This window comes from Cololabis saira, chromosome 8 (assembly GCF_033807715.1).
Source record: "Cololabis saira isolate AMF1-May2022 chromosome 8, fColSai1.1, whole genome shotgun sequence".
Classification (NCBI taxonomy): Eukaryota; Metazoa; Chordata; class Actinopteri; order Beloniformes; family Belonidae; genus Cololabis; species Cololabis saira.
In genome coordinates this window covers 30,656,855-30,679,756 of record NC_084594.1, presented here as the reverse complement: position 1 = coordinate 30,679,756, position 22,902 = coordinate 30,656,855, and the positions used below count along the sequence as shown (strand labels likewise).

General features: G+C 41.0%; 1 protein-coding gene across 1 annotated transcript in view; it reads left to right on the top strand.

The window, feature by feature from the left end:
- LOC133448823 (calmodulin-binding transcription activator 1-like) overlaps positions 1–22,902 on the top strand; it is a 58,602-nt gene that overhangs the window by 2,696 nt on the left and 33,004 nt on the right. The window contains exon 3 of the mRNA XM_061727714.1: positions 4,139–4,242. Coding sequence (XP_061583698.1) covers positions 4,139–4,242 — 104 coding nt within the window. The remainder of the gene's footprint in view (positions 1–4,138; positions 4,243–22,902) is intronic.

Genomic DNA, 22,902 nt, shown 5'->3' with positions numbered 1-22,902 from the left:
TCTTGAGTTGTGTATGTGTTCGAGTGTTAAAACGGCATGTGTGGTCGCTGTAGTGTGTTAGTGGGATTATAAGGCAATGATCGCTTTGATTAGTTAGTTATTCCAAAATATAGGGGGCGTGTGTCTGTTGGGGGGAAAAACTGAAGACGAATGAAGACATGTAAAGCGTACATAGACAGAATATACACTAGACGGATAATTTAATATACATCACATAGACACAAATTCAGCAACACCATCCCTGCAAACATTTTGCCCTCCAAAATGTTGATGTTAATGTTGATAATTCCAAAAGGAAAAGATGGTCTCAATCTTACCTGATAAATGGAGAGGAGAGAAAACAAGATTGACACAAAAAAATACAACAATAGAATAGAATAGAATAGAATAGAATAGAATAGAATAGAATAGAATAGAACAGAACAGAATAGGGTTTCTATTTGGGATGACTGTTTGATATGAGCTGAGGCTTCCTGAGCCGATCCCTGTCTCCTATCTGTTCTCACGTCCCAGCTGGAGGATTACTGGAGGAAAAGTTTATCAGCAGAATGATAAAATTAGCATGCACGCCCATCTCTCTATCCCCCCACCGCCCCCTGCTCTCCCTCTTTTTCTCATCTCTCCCTCACTCTTCTTGCACTCTCACTCATCCCCTTCTACACCCCCCACCACCACCACCTACATCTTTTCCATGCCCCCTTTCAAGTCCCCCCCCCCACAACCCTCTATCTAGCTGCTGTGCAATGAGCCTTTCTTTCTGTCACATTAATTTCATCCTGAAAAAAGGGGGTGGGGGGGTGGGGTTGGGGTGGAAAATTTCCCCTGATGCCTCCTAATATCAGTGGGGGGAGTGTTAAGAGTTGCATTTGGAGCGTTTTTCTCTCTCTTTACTGAGGAGAGTTTTATAATTAACTGACAGCCATCTCACAAGGGCATTGGCTTGTTTCTGTGTTAAATATGCAGATGACAGTTTTATGAGGTAAAATATTCATCAGATGGAGGCGGCTCTTCTGTGTGATTACAGTCTAAATTATAGCATTTGATGGGCTACCAAAGTTATGTTTCACTTTGGTCGAACATTTTCACTTTTTAGAGCACATAGCTCTATATGACTTAATGAGCCATCAGTTTCACATTAGCATTCAGGCTTTGTCACATTTTTGGACACTCTTTTACTGGATTTGCAAGTTAGTAAGTGATCTGTGTACCGCTAGAATTTCTGACTTCGTGTTCAGGGGCTTACATTGTGTGATGCAGATATTGGTGCTGCTTTATTATTTAAAAAACACGTGTAAATGTAAAGAGCACTGCATCTTCTTATTCATATATCTTGTCTCTTGTCCAGGATGGTTAATTTTGGGGTGTATTCAGGAATAGGAGAAGTGTTTTTTTGTTTTTTGTTTTTTTTGTGCCCCATGTCATGTCAGCTCCACAGAGAGTCATTAGAAACAGATTGAAAAGACTATTGCACCAGTACTTCAGCTCAGCTGTTTAAAATTGGGATGACATCTCTGGTTCAGGATTGTTAGAAATACAAGACACAACTCTATGGGGCATAATAGCTCATCAGCATTCAACAAATCTGCAAAGCTAGCCCTCCATTTCTCATCAGCAGGACGAACAAGTGTGAAGACAGGTTAAGATGATGGTCGTGTCCATGAAGGTGTGCTTTGAAAGGGATTAAGGTACCAAGGTCACTGGTGAAAGAGGAAAAAAAAATAAAGAGACGCCACTCTGGAACAAATACAGTGATGTGTGTTCTTTGATCGGCAGGCTCAGTGCATGTGTGTATGTGTGGGTCCGTTTGTATGTATGAGCATGCATACGTGTGTGTGCTGGCTGGTGTTTGTGTGTGTGCCTGTGCGTGTGTGACGGGCTTGTTTGATGTGGTGGTTCTGGTACATTTCAAAGGCGAGGCTCTGATGAGAATTCTTTAGAACAGCAGGGTGAGGGAGGGGGTTATAGCCAGGAGGGGTGGGGTTTCAACGCTGATTGGCATTCATAGCAGAGAGGCTGGAGAGCTGCTAAAAAGAAATTAGGCTTTAACTAAGCTGCACCATTCAGCTGTTTAACTAAGCTGCTGCACAGTTCAGCTGTTTGAAATTCTGTCTTCTCAGGCCTTCTATTAATAAATGCATAATTGATTAGGGGGAGCATACGTGCCTGAACACACTTCCTACTGACAGAAATACACACATGCGCTGATACCTTCCTATACTAGCACACACACACACACACACACACACACACACACACACACACACACACACACACACACACACACACACACACACACACACACACACACACACACACACACACACACACACACACACACACACACACAGAGACCCCACTCCTGTCCTGTTACAGTGCATTTCTCATTTTCTCGTGTCATGTCTTGATGTTATTTTGTTCCATTTCTAGTCCTTGCAAATTCTTACTTTCTGTATCTTTTTATCCTTCCTTAAATGTATTCTTTTCATATTAACTTTGTTCCTCCGGCTCATTGTCTCCCCGCCTCCCTCTGTCTCCCACCTTACCTTTCTCTGTTGTCTTTTGCCCTGTCGTCAGCCCCCAGGTAGAGTATAATTCCTGTCATCCCAGGGGAGTAATGAATGGACATCCTTTACTCAAATGCTTATCAAAAACCTTTGAGTGTTTGCACCCTTTGACATCTTAGCAACACACTTGCAAACACTAACACACTCAAGCAAGGGGTCTATCTTCCTGCAAATGCGTTTATTTAATTTTGCCTTACCGGGATCTATTTGATATTTTGGATGATGCTAACTTCACCTTGCACTGCAGTGAGAGAAGAGCCTGTAAGAATAGTTCCCACATTCAAGAATTACTCTCTCCAGATGATTATACTGTATTAGTTGTTTTAGTGGTATTAGTCATAGTAGTATTGTCCACAAATGCAGTAGCAGTTGTCAGCAGTATCAATGCTGAACTTGTTGAGCATAGAAAAACAGAGCATATTAACGAACTCCTCAGGTGAAATGCTGCCAAGGAAGTAAAAAATTAACAGTTTTTACTGAGCTGTGCTTTGGCTCGCCATGATTCCAAATAAAATAGTGTTTCATTGCCCCCCAGGACATTCAGCATGTCCTGAGACATAATTTGAACTTCGAATTAAACATCACCTGCCCTCGGCTTGTGACTTTCCAACTCCTGTACAAAAATAGTTTCCTCACAGGAGCAGCTATTCTGGGATTCTCCACTCCATTACCAAACCGTCTGTATAACACTGCGAGGAGAGCATTGCTTTTAAAGGGGATAAGAAATGCCCATGTGATTGGCCGTTACATTTACCAACCCCAAATGCATGGATAATGTATGCTAATGGATTCTTCTTAATCCAAATCTGTTTCTGGAGGGACCGCAGGTGTACCTTCACCTGCTGTCCAAAGTAAAAGCTCTATTGCTCCCTCTGCGCACCTCATACTGGAGGATCATTTGTGTATTGATTGACAATACATCAAAACAGAGAGGTGCCATGGAAATATTATATATTGTTATACTATTTATTTATTTATCTGATATAGAATAACCATAAGTGCTTGACAAGAAATAGCTGGACTTCTTTGGTTCTTGGGGAGACTGTATCTTGTTGTAAGAGCCATCTTTAGCTCACTGGTCAACTGAGGATGCTTGGTTTCAGGAGCCAAAAAGCTGCTACCTATTCAAACATTTACATCACCAAGACCTGGATAGCTCGCAGACAGATAGGGATAACATGCTTTTTTTTTTTTGGGTCATTCAAATTCTCCTCCTGCCCGACATATCTTTTCGCTGTTAATGCTGAACATTCTCGCTTGTATTTCTGATAAATCAGAAACCTCCCACAGGAGGACAAAAGGGATCAAAGTTAATTAAAGCTCATTTTTTTTATGGGGCTGAACGAATCTTTTACACAACAAATCTAATCCACTTGCTTATGGTCACATTAAGCTATTAGGAATGCTACACAATAAACATTTATGGTTTTATTCCGTCATCTCCCAGAGATTTGGTATTCTCTGCTCGCAGTGTCTCTGTGTTGGATTTGAAATACCTTTCCCTCTCCTGCTCATCCCTTATCTCACTTAATCTTACCCTTGCTTTCCTCCGTCACCTCCCCCCTCCACTCTAGATGAGCCAGGCCAGTTAAAGATCTACCTTCCTAAGAAGCTGCTGGAGTGTCTACCCAAATGTTCCTCTCTGCCCAAGGAGCGCCATCGCTGGAACACCAACGAGGTGAGCATGAGACGGACTCAGGAGGGAAATATCTGTGGCGGAAAGATGAGCAGTGTTTCTTTTTTTATTTGCGGGTGAGTCATCTCTAAGTAATGTCACACTTAGAGATGAAAAGGAGGTAAACAAACACGAAGGCGGCTTTTCAGTATGGGATTCCAACACTGACGCAAGGAAGTAAGAAAAATCAGCAAGCCAACTCAGCCAAGATCCCTATATATTATATGCTTTGCTTTGTAATCCAAATAACTCTGGGTTCAGTTACTGATTCGGGGGCTCTAGGGTCTGATACAATCAGGCTGACAAACAAGAAATGAGCCCACAGATCCACTGCACATACGCTCAGTAGCATAAATACTTTGGTTCCAGATCGGAGACTGTTAAAAGATATGTACAGCATTAAAGTGTACTTTGGTTTGTGGACTGTAAGGCCTTTAGCTTAATGTGGAACTGAATATGGTCATTTTATGGTCTCAAATATGGTCAATACCATATTTAGGGCATAAGGTGAAGACTTTCTGAGGTCTGAACCTTTCACTTCACCAACTATAAGATTTTTACCGTTAAAAACCAGCAGCACAATGAAACAGGGAGAGGTACAAGCAATCAGCACCATGGCTGGGACTAATACTGGTTTGGGTCCCGGTAACACTGAGACAGGGTTATTTAAATTAACGCTGTTGTTTGTATTTTTTTTTATGTAAATCTGCTTATATTCAGCTCACTCTTAAAACTCTGAAGAAAAAAAAAATCGGTGTGTTGGCATGGCTTTATGTATGTGTTGACTTAAAAATGTTAAATTCATGCAAAATAATTGGCTAAAGAAAAATGAACTCCCATCCTCCTTGAAAATCAATCATTGTGAAGGCAATGCTGGAGTGTGGCTGGAAAAAATTGGAGCAAGTTTGCAATACTGTCTGATATCACGCAAATAAAGATTTTTAGTTGGATCTAACATTGTTGCTATGCAACCATAGAAGGCCATTAAATGTGTGGCACATTTTGATTCCTAGCTGTTTTTTCTGTCTGCTTTATGTTGTATTTGAATAGATACTTCTGTTGTGTGTAAAGATAGAAAAAATAATAAGAAGTAGAAAGGAAAACCTTTTTTGTTGTTTCAGGCAGAATCAATAGAGGATTTTCAAAGATAAAGATAGTAAACTATAAGTAACATGAGGGTTTTTTGAGCTTTTCTTAGCGTTAACCAATTGAGGACATTTGGTTCATTTTTTTCCACATGGCTACAACTCACTAATGTCAGGCTGAGATATCCTTGCCCTGCAGCAAGGTTAGCATCATTTCTGCAGCATGACCACATTAGTAAAATTTGCAGCTGGTCAAGTAGACCAACACAAATTGGGAGCAAATGAGTTTGGGGCAACTCTTCACTCCTGTCCATAGATGACCTTGAGCTAAACTTTTGGGGTGTTAAAAGCTTTTCAGACTTGCAAGTTGTTCCAGACTTAAGCTGTTAGCTGTGGAAAATGTTTGATGGGTGGAAATGGATGCAGGCATTTATCGTCAATAGCTCCTTGTTTATGCATGGCGCAGCTCTCCACTGGTGGTTTGCTCCATCCATTGTGATGTGGTCGGCCTCTGCTTAGACATTTTCTCCCTGTGCAGACTGTGCACTCCATTATGGATGTGTGTTTGTGTGTTTGTTATTGATTACCAAGTCCAGCATTATTATGCAACGCAAAGCTTATTTGGCCTGTGGTTTTTCTCTCAGGAAAGTCATTACATTTTTCATGCAATCCATCTCAATGAAGGTCATACTTGGAGTTAAGCAGCAGCCTTCTTAACGGTGTGTTCACATGAATAGTGTTTGTGTGTGTGTGTGTGTGTGTGTGTGTGTGTGTGTGTGTGTGTGTGTGTGTGTGTGTGTGTGTGTGTGTGTGTGTGTGTGTGTGTGTGTGTGTGTGTGTGTGTGTGTGTGTGTTAAGGACCTCCACAAATCAGCCAAACCAAGAGCAGCTGTGCACAAGGCTCAAGGAAAAGACCACAACACCTTGTTGCCGCCTGTTTTTCCACCCTCATTCTCCATCAACCAACCAGCTACTCTTCTACGTATCTCCGTCTTTACTCCACTGCCACAAACCCACATCCACCACACACACACCCCTCTACATGGCTCTGTTTCTCTGATGAGGAGGTACAAACCCAGTTCAGGGGGAGGTTGGGTGTCCCCCGGGGGATTCCTTCAAAGCTCCTCTTCCAACCAGGCATAAAGTTTTCTGCATACTTAAACACCCCATTGTGACTGCTGGTCTCTTTTTGGGTACTTTCTTGGTGAGAGACATGTGTATGCATGCTGTGAATGCAGCGCGTGGATGCATTTCAGTCTGTGTATATTTTTTTTGTCTGTGTGTTTGAGTGTGTCTCTAAGGGGATAAGCAGAACTCTCGATTACTGCAGTTATTTTATGGCTGCAACAAAATAATAGCATCTTATTACGGCATATACATTAGAGACATTTTAAGAAGAACACTAGCTTTAATCAGTGGTGTACAGAAAACAAATTTTTCATAATTTATATAGATTTCATTTTTATGACCACCACAGATTGCTGTGTAAAACATTTTTCGATGTTGCATATACAAGATAATAACCTCCCAGCTATCAAGTCAGCAATCAACTGACACAAAAGAGTTTTCAGTTCATTTTGTGAAATCCCATCAGTGTGTGGGTCTTGGTATGTGTGTTGTCTAAAAGGAAATTACAATTCTAGTCCAATGTTGCTCATGTGGGATGATATGTCATAAACAACCCCCCAAAAAAGTTCTGTTAGTAACATGTAGTTCTACATATTTAAAAAAAATGTTTTCGGAGTTGCAAGACTTATTTGTGCGTAATCGTGCAAAACCAACACATTCATGTTGGTCCCCTCACAGCTCATTAAAAAAAAGCTTAATTACATATATATATATCATATATACCTTTATGCCTTTTACAATTTGAAAAAGTATGAATAAAAAAATTGACATTTATTGTTGGTAATTTATTCATATACTAAAAGACTTGGACGTATTTGTTGGTAACAAAATACCGGTAATCGTAAATAATTGCTTTATAGTCTGGTTTCATATTAATTCGTAACAGGTGTCTTCGGTGTTTATCTCAGGCATTCAGCTCGTTTAAAGAGAGAAACCTGGCTCTGTGTTGTTTGCTATGTGAACCACACTGAAAATGGACCGTAGGAAGCAAAAGAGAGAGCTGTCTGAGGAGCTCAAAAAGAAATTTATGGACAAGCATGTTTAAGGTAAAGGGTGTAAGACCGTTTCCAAGCAGCGTCATGTTCCTGTTATTACAGTTACAGATATGATTAACATATATGGGGTCAATTGATCTCGGACCAGCCTCCCACGACATAGCTGCAACAAAAAAGAAAGTCAAGTCAAGAAAATGCAATTAACAGGATACTTGTTCAAAAGGATAGTGACAATGGTTGACAGAAATCCAAGAAACGTCCAAGGACGTTCAAGCTGAAGTCCAAGGTCAAAGCTTGTCACTGCCTGATAGCATCATCTATTGCCTTTTCAACAACAATGGGCTCCATGGAAGATGACCAAGTAGGACTGGACTGATAAAATAAAAATATAAAAAAGCTAGACTCAAATGTGATGTTCATGTATGTTCATATATCAAAGAGTTTGGGGGAAAATGTTCTTTTAGACTGATTTATCAAAACTGGACATACGTAATCATATGAGCTGGAAGGGGGGAAAAGCTGTCAAAGGAAAAACCTTGTGCAGAGCAGAGTGACATCTCAAGACCATCAAGGCATCCTGGAGTGAAATGAACTGTCCAATGTCATAGAGCTCAGCATCAGCAGCAAGTCATGAGAAAAAAAAAACACACTCACATTGGACTATTTTTAAATAACCTTCTACCAGCCCTTATCTTAACTTTACTGAACATCGACATGCACCTATGGAAAGATCTGGTAACTGCAGCACTGCAGCGTTGAAAAGGCACCCTTCGACCCAGCTAGAGCGGTGTGGTTAACTTTAAAGGGGACCTATTATGAAAAACACATTTTCTCTTGCTTTAACATATATAAAGTGGTCTCCCCTCAGTCTGCCAACTCAGAGAAGGAGGAAAGCAACCAAATTCTGCAGTGTCTGTACAGCCGCCCGGATGAGCCATCCAGTGTGATGTGGCTTCTACGAGCCGTTCAGATTCTGCTCCCGTTCTTACAGTGCGTAACGACGGGCGCGATTTACATAGGTTGGCCTCCGATGCGTGAAATCACGCCCACATCCGCCATTTTTTCGTAGCGGTGTATCGCGTCATTCAGGCAGCCAATCAGCACAGAGCCTCATTATCATAGCCCCGCCCACTCAAAATCCCACATAGATAATGAGGTTAGAGAATGGGAAGATAAAGACATGGCTCAGAGGCTGAATTTCTAATTTATTTATCAAAAACAATCAAAAGCTTGTTTTTAAGACAATCAATGCCTGTTTAAAATAGGTATTAGATGCCATAATAGGTCTAATAGCTCTTTAATAATAATAATAATAATAATAATAATAATAATGACTTGGATTTATATAGCGCCCTTCAAGGCACCCAGAGCGCTTTACAGAAATCATTATTCATTCATACACATCCTCACTGGTGGTGGTAAGCTACGTTTTGAAGCCACAGCTGCCCTGGGGCAGACTGACGGAAGCGTGGCTGCCATATTGCGCCAAACGGCCTCTCCGACCACCACCAAACATTCAAACACATTCACACGGGGCAAGGTGGGTAAGGTGTCTTGCCCAAGGACACTACGACGAAACTTTAAGCAGTTTCAAGTTATTTCAATGGTGGTTGTGGTTTCTTTTCCTCTCCCACCCACAAATATGTCCAGGTCACATCTTTGTACAAGGACATGAAGTCATGTGAAAACTAAAGTAAACCCTTTTTCAGTTCAAGGTCTTGGGTCAGATCTTAGAATAAAATGTGTGTCATTTTCTACATGACTGCATGAGAGCAAATAAGAATAAAAGAGTTTGATGCATTAATACATGTTTTTGTTTGTTTTGTATGGAAATGATTAAGCCAAACTGTCTGTATGTTTCTTGTTGTCTCACGCATTATCAACTTTTTCTTGCCCTTTGTATGTCTTTCCAAAAGCGTGTACTCGTATACGTGCACACATCGGCTTCTTTGCGAGTGCTTGTAATTACATATGGTCCTCTGATCTCTTATTTTTGCCACACATGGCTCCCCGTGACACCTCGCTCTTCCACAGGCACTGAGCTGTGACCCCCCCCATACATTTTTTTCTTTTTTTGCCCCATCCACTCCTCCTCCTTGTGTCTTCCTCCCTCTTTCCCTCTCTCTTCTTCTCCTTTGTGTATCTACTGATGTGTGAAATTATTCTGGGATGGAGGGATGGATTCCTCCCTGAAGGGCTGAGCAGAGGCGTGAGCCTTTTGTTCAATAATAGATTGGGGGTGTATGTGTATCTGTCCATGGTAATAGACATTGGACAAGTTTTAGATAACAAACCACACTGAGGTGGATTGACTGATGGCAGAGCCTGTGCTTTCCATCCTTTTGGAGTTACATGTTGTGTGGTGTAAGCAAATTCTTCAGAGCGTTGCAATAGAAGTTCGACCAAGCTTTTCACATGTAGACACGGGCAAACATCATTTTCAGTCCGGGAACGCAAGCTGAAATATGAATGAAAATATATGTTGACTCTTGTGGCGACTCTTGACACCCCAACTTCTTGATATGAATAAGAAGTCTTTTTTCGGAGCTCAAATACAAACTATAAAACATGGAATCAGACATTTCTGCCTACGTGCATATAATTTTGTGGTCTAATGTGCATTTTCAAGGCTTCAGCTTCACAGCATCTCTCACTATGATACAAATGATGCAACTCTCAAATGGTTTGGCACTGACTTCAGTACATCATACAGATGTCTGATGTCTCCGTGTGACTCTGCTCCACATGTTGCTCAACTGCATGTCAGGGCTACTAATGATATGTGTTGTAATGATATGCTATGAAACACGCAGCGTTTCTTTTCGGTGCTTGTTCTCATTACACAGTGATGTGTCGTGTTTGCGTGAAGTCAGGCTGGTTGACAGTTCACACACACTCGTGTCTGCTTGTATTGTAGCATGACACCAACATGACTGAAGGACAGGATGGATCAAAATGGTTACATGCTTTAGATTGTTACCTGGCTTGCGTGTACGTATCAAGGGCAAGTGTTGCCATGGTAGCATATAATTTGTGCATATGTGTGTGCGTTCTGCTAATAGTAAGATTGATGATGCAAATTGGAGACGTACGCCATTCATGATTTCGCAGCTTACAGGAGGTGGCAGGACAGACACGACAATTGTCTGCTTGAGATGCCAATCATGCATGACAGAGAGCACAAACAACCGGTGAAGGACACAATCCTCTCACCACAGGTGAAAAAGTCCCATTCACTATCACCACGCATGCTGCAAAGATAAAATTCTGAGACTGAAAAAAACCTCTTGATTTATTATTTCTGTCATTACGGTTTGTGAGTCATTAAACAGATACATTAAGCTGAATATGCAAACAGTGTCCCTCCATTTCACGTAAAGACATTTCCCATGTGTTTGTGTGGGCAGGACAGTCTGGAAATGCTCAGGCTCGGGAAGGATGGCATGAAATGTCACTTTCCAAACTGTGTTTTTCAAACACTTAAAACAAAAAAAAAAGAAAGAAAAAAAAAGTGAATCAATGCCGCAGCCCAGAGTGACGCAGTTAGCAGACAACCAGTTGCAGGATTCCATGTTTCATTTATACTGTGGTGAAGGATGTCCTTGATTTATGACTGATATGTGAATTTCTAATACCCAGCATTCACAGGCACAAGACTGCGGGAGAGGCTCACATGCTGCATTATGTCGACGCATCTGGAAAAAAATAAAAAATAAAGACACATGTATTAAAACTTTCCAAAAGTTTGATCTTAAAATAAGGTGCATGTGCTCCTTAAACATTTGCTATGACGCTGAGAGGTTAAGTTTGTCTGTGTCAGTGTGTGTGTGTGTGTGTGTGTCCCAGAGCCTGCCTATGGCTGTAACCTCTCCTGCTGACATTGGGCTCCGTGCTGTTGCTGTTTACCAGAGTAAAGCCTAGTTTAATGAGAGGGCAAAGACGCCGGCGCACACATCCACTCATGCACATGCATACATGTGTACATGTATACACACAAGAATGCACACACAGGGGGCGGGGCTTCCCAGTGCCCTGTGTTTGATTCCTGTTCTTTTATTTTTAATCATTCCTCTGTCTTTTGGGTTCAGAAATATTTTATGTTTGGAGAGCGCCAAGTTATAATCACTAATTAGTCCTCCAGGCTCTCTCTCTCTCCCTCCTCTTTTCTTTTTCTCTTCCTCTTTGTCTTTCCCTCCATCTCTCGCTGAGCCAAGTGTAGCCCAATTAACACCCAACATCATTTTGTGTCTGTTGTGACTTACATATCCAACGAGAATTCCCGACCGCCAAACCGTCCTACTCAGACTGGTAACATGAACCAAAAGTCAGTGATTCAAAGAATTAATTAGACTATTTCTAATCATGAACATAGCATCCTTATTGAAAATACTTAAAAAGCTTTTTCGTTGTGCGCGTGGTGAAATGGACGCGCGTGTAGCTCAGTATTCCAGCAGGTTTCAGTCATGCATATGTTTCAGGGAGTGTGTGATTTCACAAGTACATGGGATTAAGCAGGTTTTACAAGTCTAGTCAGTGAATCCAGGTGTCTGAGGTCAGAGTTGGAGCTGACTTTCCTCTGCTCTCCTCTCTTTCCCTCTCCTCACTTCTGTCCTCCTTCTACCCGACTGGAAGCGCCACGTCTCCCTCCTGCTCTATTTTCTCCATGTTCAGCGGACCTGCTATTTATCTTGCCCGCCATAATTTGACACAAAATATTGTTAACTGGAGACACAGAAATATATTAAACAGTGGGATTGTGTTTCTGTGAGTGTGGCAGTGCTGTGTACGTGCCTAAACTCAACCCTGTGTGTGTGTGTGTGTGTGTGTGTGTGTGTGTGTGTGTGTGTGTGTGTGTGTGTGTGTGTGTGTGTGTGTGTGTGTGATAGAGAGAGAGAGAGAGAGAGAGAGAGAGAGAGAGAGAGAGAGAGAGAGAGAGAGAGAGAGAGAGATTTTAGCTTGCTGTTAGTTTCCATCTCCCACCAGAAGGAACTGAATGACCAGAAGAAATAAGAGGCTATTTTTGCTTCCATAAATGTCCCCCATAGAATCTTTGTAATATCTTGTGTGAATTAGATTTAATTTATTAGACACAGATAATGCATTAAAATGTGTATGAGTGCGCGGACATGCACGCACAGACAATCTTTGCACTCCTAATTTGAGAACTTGTACTTTATGTGTGGAGTTATAACTCCAGAACCTTATCTGACTTTGATAACTTTGTGCTCTGCCAGGTCGGCCAGGAGTCAAATATACTTTTAAGCTGCCCAAGGTAATTCTGCGTTTCCCCGTATGCACACTAACGTGTTCAGTAAGCGAAACATCACCCTGAAAGTCAAGATTAACTTGACCTGGAACCCTTTTGTTTTTTAATTCTCTTTTTTTCTTCTGAGTTTTCGTTTTTGATTCAGTAATGACCAGAGTGTAGGGACTTTGTGAGGAATGTGCCTAGATCAGGATTTCTGAAGTGACTCTCTATTTCTCTTAAAAAAATGTAAATAGCACTACAAGGTACTTATTTGCAGTGCTATTTACACTTGAACAATTGCTATAGCCCTGCTGGATGTATCATATTTGATACATGAATTTTGGAGACCTCTGTATCATCCCCACAAAAGAAGAATAGAATACGTGTTATGGAATAAAATTAAAATAAAAACCCAATATATTCATAATGCTACAAAATATGTATTATTTAAAAACTGTTTAAGACTAAATTAGTGATGTTTTTAATTTCCATAAATAATGAACATACCAACAGTATATATATTTTTGTGTGTGTGTTATTTCATAGGTCAGGGATTAAAGACCTTTTGTCCTGATGAGGATGATGATGATGATGATGATGATGATGATGATGATGATGATGATGATGATGATGATGATGATGATGATGATGATGATGGTGGTGAGATTCCTTTTAGTAGTCATTTTACGATGAGATTACATTCCAATAGAGCCCGTCCAAAGAGAAAACATAGGTGACAGGTGCATGAGGCTGCAGCCAATGGGTCAGCGCTGCCATTTCATTAGGTGAGAAAAAGGGTGACACTAGGAAAAAGGAGGAGGGAAAAAAAACAACAACATTTTCACACCGTGTCAAAACACAGTGTGAAGGTGCAAAAAAACACCTCAGCACAAAAAGCAACATACTCAAACAATTTAATGATCTACGATATAGAAAATGATATTATGAGGTCAGGTTTTTGTTATTTTTCTTAATCTGGCTCTGTTTTAAGGCTGCACAATAATTCAGTAAAGGTGTTTATTTTAAATGTCAAATATTCAACAGGCATATCTGTGGACATCTGAGACTGTGAGTTCCTCTTGTGTCAGGTTTTACAGATTTTTATTTAGTTTCACCAGTGTGTGTGTGGATAATGCAGTTGTCTACTCTGTGAAAATGAGCTAGAAAGTTTATTCCAGCATGCGTGCAACTGTAACATCAACCGTTCCAACAGGCTAGCGACTTTTTGCATTACGTCACATATTTACAGACGTATTCAGGATATCTTTAACTGCTTTTGAAAATACATTAAAATCAACAAATGGGTCAGTAACTTCTGATCTTTGGCATAACCTTTCATCTTTATTTTTTAATGTAAATCTGAACGTGGAATTGTCGTGAATTTCACTGGTTTCATTCCTGCACTGGTATTTTCTATTTGCAAATTTGCCGTTTTTGGGTTTTGTCTCAACAGATATTTTTTTTCTCCACACTGCATATTTGAACAGAAATGGATTATGAGAACGTCTCCTTGAGTGCAACATTGCATTCATGATTAAAGAACACAATTTGTTCAAATACTTGGGCTGTTCCCAGATGAGCACATATTTGTGGTTTCCACAAACTGTTGTCTCTTTAAAGATGGCGCTCATCATTATTAACTACATATCTCATAGCTAAGCCAAGAGGAAGTAATATTTGTATAAAAATGTGCACACTCATCGATGCTATATTCACAGAACCTCAAATATACATTTGCACAGGGACTGAAATGAGACCATTTTGTTTATGACCTGTAAAGTTGCTGTGAGTTTGCTGGCCTCATGAGCTGCACCACACCGATGACCACTTCCAGGCTGTAGCTCTGCTTTTAATTAAAACTGGTTAAGAATCTGTATTTGTATTTGTTAAATTGATGACTTAGTCCATGATAGATGTTATTCATTTCACAGCCAAATTTACACATAATAATTAAATTTAAAAAAAATGCCAAACTGGCTGCTTTATGCTGTCTATGGTGGAGGACTCCCGGTTTGTTTACTGCACTTTGGGAGCATTGTTCATGGGCATAATATTGGCCTTATGGAGTTTTAGTAAGCCCTTTACAATCTAAGTTAAAGACTTTAGCCTTGAAGCAAGCATTTGCACAGTTTCACACATCAGAAAAAGTCTTCTAAAATAACGAATGAATAATGCATCTCTGAGCCATGGACAGGTATGCCATCTCATTCAGTTTTTCAAACAAAACCCATGACCTCAGATATGTTCCATTTTCATGCAGAGATCACACTGTGATTGAGGTCATATATGGTGACATGTTCAAAACCTCACCAAACATAATTTTCACCTTTAGCTGGTATGCTTTTGCACAGTTGGATCTCCTCACAGACCTTGCTTTATCAAAAGAGCCAAAGGAGTAAATTGCCTGCTTACAACATCATATCCACAGCAGAATACAGCGAGACCACCGTGACTCTCATGATGCTGTGTCTTGCATTTTCTGCTAACCATATCCTGGAAATGTACACACTGACAAGATTTACCTTGGGACATGTATACATTTACTGGTAACTATGTGCTTTCTCACATTTACTGTGATATTGGGGGAGATATTTTTCTGTGTGTGTTGCACTTTCCGTATGAATTATGACATCTGAGCAATTCCATCCAGGAGCCTCCATGCCCCTACCCCCAACAAAAAAAAGAACTGCAGTTGGATCTCGCATCATGTATTCATCTGTCTCCCTTTCTCTCTCTTCTTCTTCTTCTTCCTCCTGCTATTTTCCTCTGCCTCGCTGATGCATGGATTGTCTACTTTCATATGGAGTGTGCTAGTAAAAGTCATGGTAATCAAATTTCACTGATTCCCGGGATTAAACAAGGTGGCATTTGTGTGTATGTGTCTGCGTGAGGGTGTTCTGTCTTTCTCCATATGCAATATTGGCGGTGTGCTAAGTTGTGTATTGTATTGCAGCTGTGTCATTAGTCTAAAACCAGCTCAGCTGTAATATATCATCCATCATCTTGGACTCAAAGGAGAAAACTATGTATGGGATACTGATGCTGCATTTGCATACCGGCAAAGCAGACGCTATTTAATTGTGTCAGTGTACAGTATAAGGCAATGGATGAGGGCAATATAAGAATCCCAAGGCAGCACGTCTCAGTTGTCTCACCAACATCCTACCAAGTGGCAGAGATTGAACGTAGCTCCTGTTTATTCCAAGGAGCTTTACACATAGAAAGTTGCTAACAGAGGTCTTCTTTGATATTGCTGTGTAATACAAAATCACAATTAAATTATCACTCTGTGGAAGTGTTTGCTCGCAACTTCAACAAGGAAGAAAAACGTGGCAACAGCAAGACCTCAAAGTCCATAAACAGGTATTACCTACTGTTAAGCCTAACTGCGCAATTACCTCTTCCTTTTTTTGGCTGCATTTAAATTCTGGCAGGATGTTTACAGGAATCCTGCCAGCAAACAAGTCTTAACTTTGTCTAATATTCGACATCAGCATGACTTTCTCGGTGAGACTTTCAGCTGCAGTCTCTGCCTGCTCTGAGGTGTCATTGTATGTTGAACTAGAAAGTCACAGTCCATTACAGTTCATATGAGGTGGAAAGTTACCAGGACAGCACAGAAGGCAATGATTGATGTGTGTCTTCTTTTCAGTCCCTAAAAGGTGCATTAAATTAGCAATTATTACATAGCTTTACCGGAGCTATTTGCAGTAAATGGATGGAAAACAACAAGATTGAAGCAAGTAATATGTCTCCCATGGACAGATTGATATGCCTGCTGTGTATTCTAATCTTTAAAAGTTAATGGTTATTTCCCAACCTCTTCTTATTTTTTCAGTTTTATACGTGTCTTACATTGTATAGAGGTAAAAGTTAAAGATAGCAAGCATTCTTTGGCGCCCACTGCATGAGTCACAGTACTTGAAGCACAGTGCATCATCACAGCAAACATTATGTGAAAAGGAGCCCTTTTGGATAATGATACCACACACTTACAAACAATTACTGGCAAATGTATTTTGACCACATATGGTCCTCGACAGCATCAGTTCATATGTACAGTTTTTCCTTCATGCAGTGGTTTAAAGCAATTCAAAGTCACGGAGAAAGTTATGCTGATGCTATCAGTCTGAATCGAACTGAATTCAAACTGAAGTAAATTTATAATTTTTTTACCACAAGTTGCAAAAAGGAAATTTCATACTCCAGCCAAGTCCTGCTTTCTCCCAGTGTGTGGTTATGTCTCAGTTCAAGCCAACAAGAAAATGAAGAAGCCTGTTCTGGGATTTAAAAAATAATTATTTTTAGCAAAAGAAAGAATGAAAGAAAAAGAAAAGAATGATTTGAAGAAGGTGCCATTGCGGTTAAAATAAATTCTACAGGGAAAGGGTTAAATTAGATTCCCCACCTTTATCCTGTTGCTTGCGGCATTGTTTAATTGTTAGAAATCACTGGCAGGTAGCCGAGTAAAAGTACATCATTTGGCAAGCTTTGGAAAAGTTTTTTTTTTTCTAAGCAAACAGTGAATGTTGCACGTTCGCTCCTAAACACCTTCAAGCGCAAGCTGGCAATCAGGGTGGAGAATATGTCTGGCACTGTTTTATTAAACTGTGTCAGACCTATATTACATATTGCAATACCCTGACAGAGGGAGTGCAGGTCTGGCGCCAAAGGCTTCGTTCCAGGCAGAGACAAATCAAAAGCGCACTACGGTGGAAGCCTGTCACGGGGCAGAGTTGATGCTCCCCAACGACCGACTTAAATCCCTAACTTTTACGTTAGATTGCTTTCACCTCGTACGCCTATCTAACACTTCGAAGCCTTCAGGTCTGTTGTCTGTTTCAATCCAGAAGTACAGATAATTTGTACATTTGTAATTTGGTGTTTGTCTTTGCCAGTTTGTTTTTGAGGCTTGAGGAGAATTAAATATGCATGGCTTCAACATGGATAGCTCCTCTTTTTTTTTTCTTTTTTTTTGCAAAACAGCAAACAAGTGACATGAAATCTTTATTTGGCAGAAGCAAACAGAATTCAGAATTGATTTTTTATTTTATTTTTTCTCTCTTTGGGAGAGGGAGGACTCCACATGAGCTCCAGGAGTTAACTCGATTTGTTTGTTTATACCAAAATGGAGCTACAGTAGTATTTACTGAGAACACGTATACACACACACACACGCACGCACGCAGCAGCAGACAGGTGTGCAAACTTTCAAGCGCACAAACGCGCATGCACACACATATGCTCCCTCCCTTATTTGGTTGAGGAGGAGACAGACCTAAAGATCGCCACAGAGACCCATCTTTCAAATTTATTCATTAAACTCCCAAATGCTCCCCTTAACGAATGTAATTAGAATATGGTAATGAGAGAGGGCTGAACCAGGGAGTGTTATAATACGCTTAGCAGCACAGAGGGAAAGAAGAGGAGAGACAGACAGAGGAGGAGAGACAGAGGAGGAAATAGAGAAAAGGAGTTAGAGTAGAGAGAAATAGAGAGACTGACTGACAGAGTGCCAATTTATGTCTTGTCGTAAACAAGTATTTATGCCAATGAGAGGTGGCACATACTTTCCTTCACCCTTCTTTCCCTTTTTTAGTTTTGTAACTCTGGCTGTCCATCTTTCCTTAGCATACCAGTCCTCCATAATCACATAACATCAATAATGGCAGAGCAGAGAGCGCCTCAGAGGATGAAATGAGTCGTGGTGAGGCATGGCAAGGGTTAACGCAACCACTGGGGACCCCTTAATCGAGATACCTCGCTCCACATTACCTCGCTCTGTATTCTTTCACCTCCCACCGGCAAACTTACATTCATCATTAGGGATTTCAAATAAACATCTGCACGTGACTGTGCACGTGCACTTCAGTGCAAGCAAAGACCCCCTCCCACTTAACTTTGCCAGAGTTTTTTAAGTACTCATACAAGCCTTATCTAAGACGCCCTGGCGCAGCAGGGGATCCTGGCATTGTGTTTGACACCGTGCACCTGTTGCCATCTTTGATGTGCTCAGCCTCCCTGCTGAGACACAGGGCTGTCTCCTCAAATGCAAATACCAGGCAGGCGGAAGAGGACAGGTAACGTACACGAAAGAGGGGAAGTCTTGAAAAATATGATTGATGCTCCCTTGGTGGATTGAGGCTGTTGGATGTTCTCGAGTCTTTGCTAAAAGAGTTTGTGCTACTTTTCTTTTGCGTTGAGCGTATTTTATGTGTTTTACCACCTTCACCGTTTGGACTACTGTAAATTGGGGGAAGTTTGTGTGTGTGTGAGGGGGGAGGGGGGGTAAATAGAGAGAGAAAAGAAAGAGAGGATGGAAATAAAGAGGTCAGAGCAAGAGGAGGAGTGAACGAGAGGAGAGAGTGACTTTTCCGTTACAAAGCCATCACTCATGTGGGCAGCCGCCTCTGCACGGACTCGTCAGACACCGAGCCCCTCTGGACCTGTATATACATTTATGCAGATGGTTGTTCATGCTTATGCACCCAACTGTACCTTATTTCTGACATGGAAGGTATTCTTGAATGTCATGCGGCGTTTCTGTGTGTACAGCGTGTGAGAATGTGGTGCGACAGAGATGAATGTGATGCCACATGTCACTTTCCCAGCTAGGTGACAGGGGAGGGCCCTCCATGAAGGTCAGACCTTTTCCTCCACTGATGGGCATTTATCATGTGTGTCTTTATGTGTGTGCACCAGTGTGTTTGTCCGTGCAGGCGTGTGTGTCTCTGAGAGAACAAGAGAAGAGACAAGCTGGAAAAAAAGTGATGTTTTTATTTATTTTTTTTCTTCTTCAAGCCATTGACTTTGTGTATTGGCGGCCTATTTGTATGCATATGTGTACAAGTCTTTTATAGCCACATTTGTGTGTGTGCGTGGGTGTGTGTGTGTGTGTGTGTGTGTGTGTGTGTGTGTGTGTGTACTACTCAGTGTGTGATGAGGAGTTTATATGATAAACACAAGGCAAGCTTGAGAGGAATTCTGATCAGGGGCTTTGCAACAGTTGTTATGGAAACAGTATTAAGCAGTTGTATTAGCCAGTAGAGGTAATATAAGGGCTGTTGAAAGTAACAAACAACAGGGAAGGAGGCATTTTGGGAATACAATGCAAACTATACATTATTTGTCATGCTTTACTGTAGACCCGATGAAGTTTTATTGCATGGACAGAACCGTGCAAAATGATCCCCGTCATTGCTAATTAAACGTCACCCTGTTGTTTTAATTAGTCCGGTTAGAGGAGCACAGTGCAAACAGGACTTTATTGGTCTGGTTTACAATGGACGCCACTTCATTTATGTCAGCTTGAAGCACAGCACCGCTCAGTCTGTATCTGGGCTTCTCTTTGCAACACAATCTTTTGTCCAAACACTTCAGGAAAGCTAAAATGACAGTGGTGAGTTTTTAAAAATCAGTCAGGAATGTGTAAGTAATACTCACACATAGGGCTGGGCGATATGGACCAAAAGTCATATCTCAATATTTTCTAGCTAAATGGCGATACTCGATATATATCTCGATATTTTTTCTGTGCCTTAATTGGGGTTTCCCTCAAAGCATTATAGCATAGCATCTCTGTTAGCTTCATTTTTTTCTGAGGCAAACCCTTAAAAAAACAGTCAGTTTTAATACAAAGCCTCGTGCCAAATGTCACACAGGTACCTTTTATTAACAGAGGTCTGCACAATATCAAAATGTATAAAACAAATTAAATAAAAATAAACTGCCTGCATATATAGAATAAAAATGCTTCTTGAATAAAATAAAACAAATATCCCTTTCCTGCATAACAATTACATTAAAATACACTGTGCAATTAATACACTGTAGATAGTAACAGGCAGACTTTTTCACTGAGGTTCCAGTTGTGCAAATAACAAAACATTTGTGCAAATCTCAAATAAAACATTCAAGTCAATTTGTCACAAAATAAGCTATATTAAAATCATTAAAAAAAAAATGTAAATTTTTTATTTTTTATTTTTTTTAAATCGATATGAACGATATTGTCTCGTACCATATCGTGTTTGAAAATATATCGATATATATTAAAATCTCGATATATCGCCCAGCCCTTCTCACACAGATCAAAAACGGTAAACAAATAAAAATAAAAACAAAAAGACAAAATGTGGTATCAGAATAGCTGTAACAGTTTTTGTTAACCCATTATGACCTAATGTCTTAATCAAAACAACCTAATAAGACCTGGCAACTATCTGGAAAGCTTTCGGACTAGAAACATGAAATAAAGACAATTTTATAGGTCATTTCCTCTGCTCTTATTGTACATTGCATATTTTTGCCTTGATATCTAACAATATATTAATAAACATTATAATAGCATGTAGATGTTAATGTGACATATTAATCCAGGCATGAAAGGCAAATACTTACATCTGTCACATCAGGTCATAATGGATTATATAGAAAATGACATGGAGGCGTCTCTAAAGCCCCTCTAATGCTGTATTTACCTTATTTTAAGACAGAGTAAGGACTGATATGGGAAACATGTTCTTGTTGAGTATATATGATTGGGTTACAAAAAAAAAACATGAAGAAGCCCACAAACTAAAAATAATAATGATGCTATTAGAAGGCCGTATTAGACCGAATGTCTGATCACGTCACAGACTGGCTTGTTCTGGGAAGAAGAGAACAAGTGGAGGTGCTTAGGAGTAAATTACAGCATCAGCAGACCTCTCCTAGTAATGCTAATGCAGTTCTTCCCCCCATACATGTATGTAAGACTTGCCACGCTCGAGAGGAGAGGCAGATATGGATTGTATAGTTGAAAAGGACACATAAGTTTTTGCCTCCTGTTCTGCCAAAACAAACTGCTCAAAGCCAAATGATTTCTGTAGTGAGCCAGCAGCAGCTTTCATCTGAGGCACTTCGAATGGATGTGACAGTTCCAGTTTACAGACATCTCTGCTTTTCCCAGATCTCTGTCAGGGTGATGCTCATCATTACACTTCAAACGTGTACACACACGACTTGCACACACACATAGATGTATAAATATACACGAGCCCGTGGCCAGACCTGATAATGGAATCTCCCAGGGGAAAGCTCCTGGATAAGTCTATTGCAGTGTAGGCGACCACCAAAAACCCTCCCCTCCCGTGGAAATCTCCCTGAGATCCATGAGTGTGTTTGTATATGTACATGTGTGTCTGCCTGTCTGCTTCTCTGTTCATGCCACCAGTTTCTTGGAGGGAGATGGTCTCAGTGATGCGTGAGTGGGAGGCTGATTTCCCCAACTGCAGCGCTTGCTCCAATCTAACTTCCCACTCATGCTCTATGCTTTGTTAGATTTTTTTTTATTTCCTTAAGTAACTCACTTTCTCCCATGCACACACAGACAGGAAAAGGTGTGTGTTGGGGAAAGTGTGCCCGTGCATTCAGCGGCGCCTGCTGTAATGTATTATTATGTAGACTCACATAGACACGTAAAAAGTCTGGGTTTCTAGAGTAGATCCTTTGAGGACGAGGCTCGTCCCTGCCCGTGTGTCAGATACAACTAACACACACACACGCGCTCGCACACACACTGCCGTACCATCATACACCGTATTCCTGAAGGGTCAGTGTGTCACCAAGCATGCTCACAGCGCTCCATCACTTCTTTCCACTGGGACAATAACTGTGACTTCCTGAGGATCGACCTTCACCATCTCATTTCTGTCACACTTCACATGGGCGTGTGTGTGTATGTGTGTGTGTGGTGGCAAGGGAGTGTGCATAAATGTGTGAGCAGCATGACTCTGTGTGTGTGTGTGTGTGGGTGTGTCAGACTGCCGTTTCAGCTGACTCTTCTGTTTCTGCCTTTTTAATGGCTCTTATGGGGCAGGCCTTTAATTGCAAGTCTCTCTTCCTCCGTCTTAATCCTCCCATCCTTCTGTCTTTCCCAGCCCCTTGTCTCCTCTCTTTCCTCTCCTCTCTCCTCCCGCCTCCCACTGGCTTGACAGTCACTAGGGGAGCCCAAGTGCCCGGCCGGAGCGGTGGATGCTGTATAGGATATTGACTTGCTGCGAAGTGGTTTGGGAGGTGGAGAGGTGGCTGCCTGTCACAGCTAATGAATAGATGCATAAATGAATGAGGCACTATTTCTGTGCCTATACGTTGTTGTGCCAAGGTAAGGCTAAAAGTGTGTCTGTATGCAGGTGTCTGAGCAGCTTTATGTGCCTCAGGCAGACAG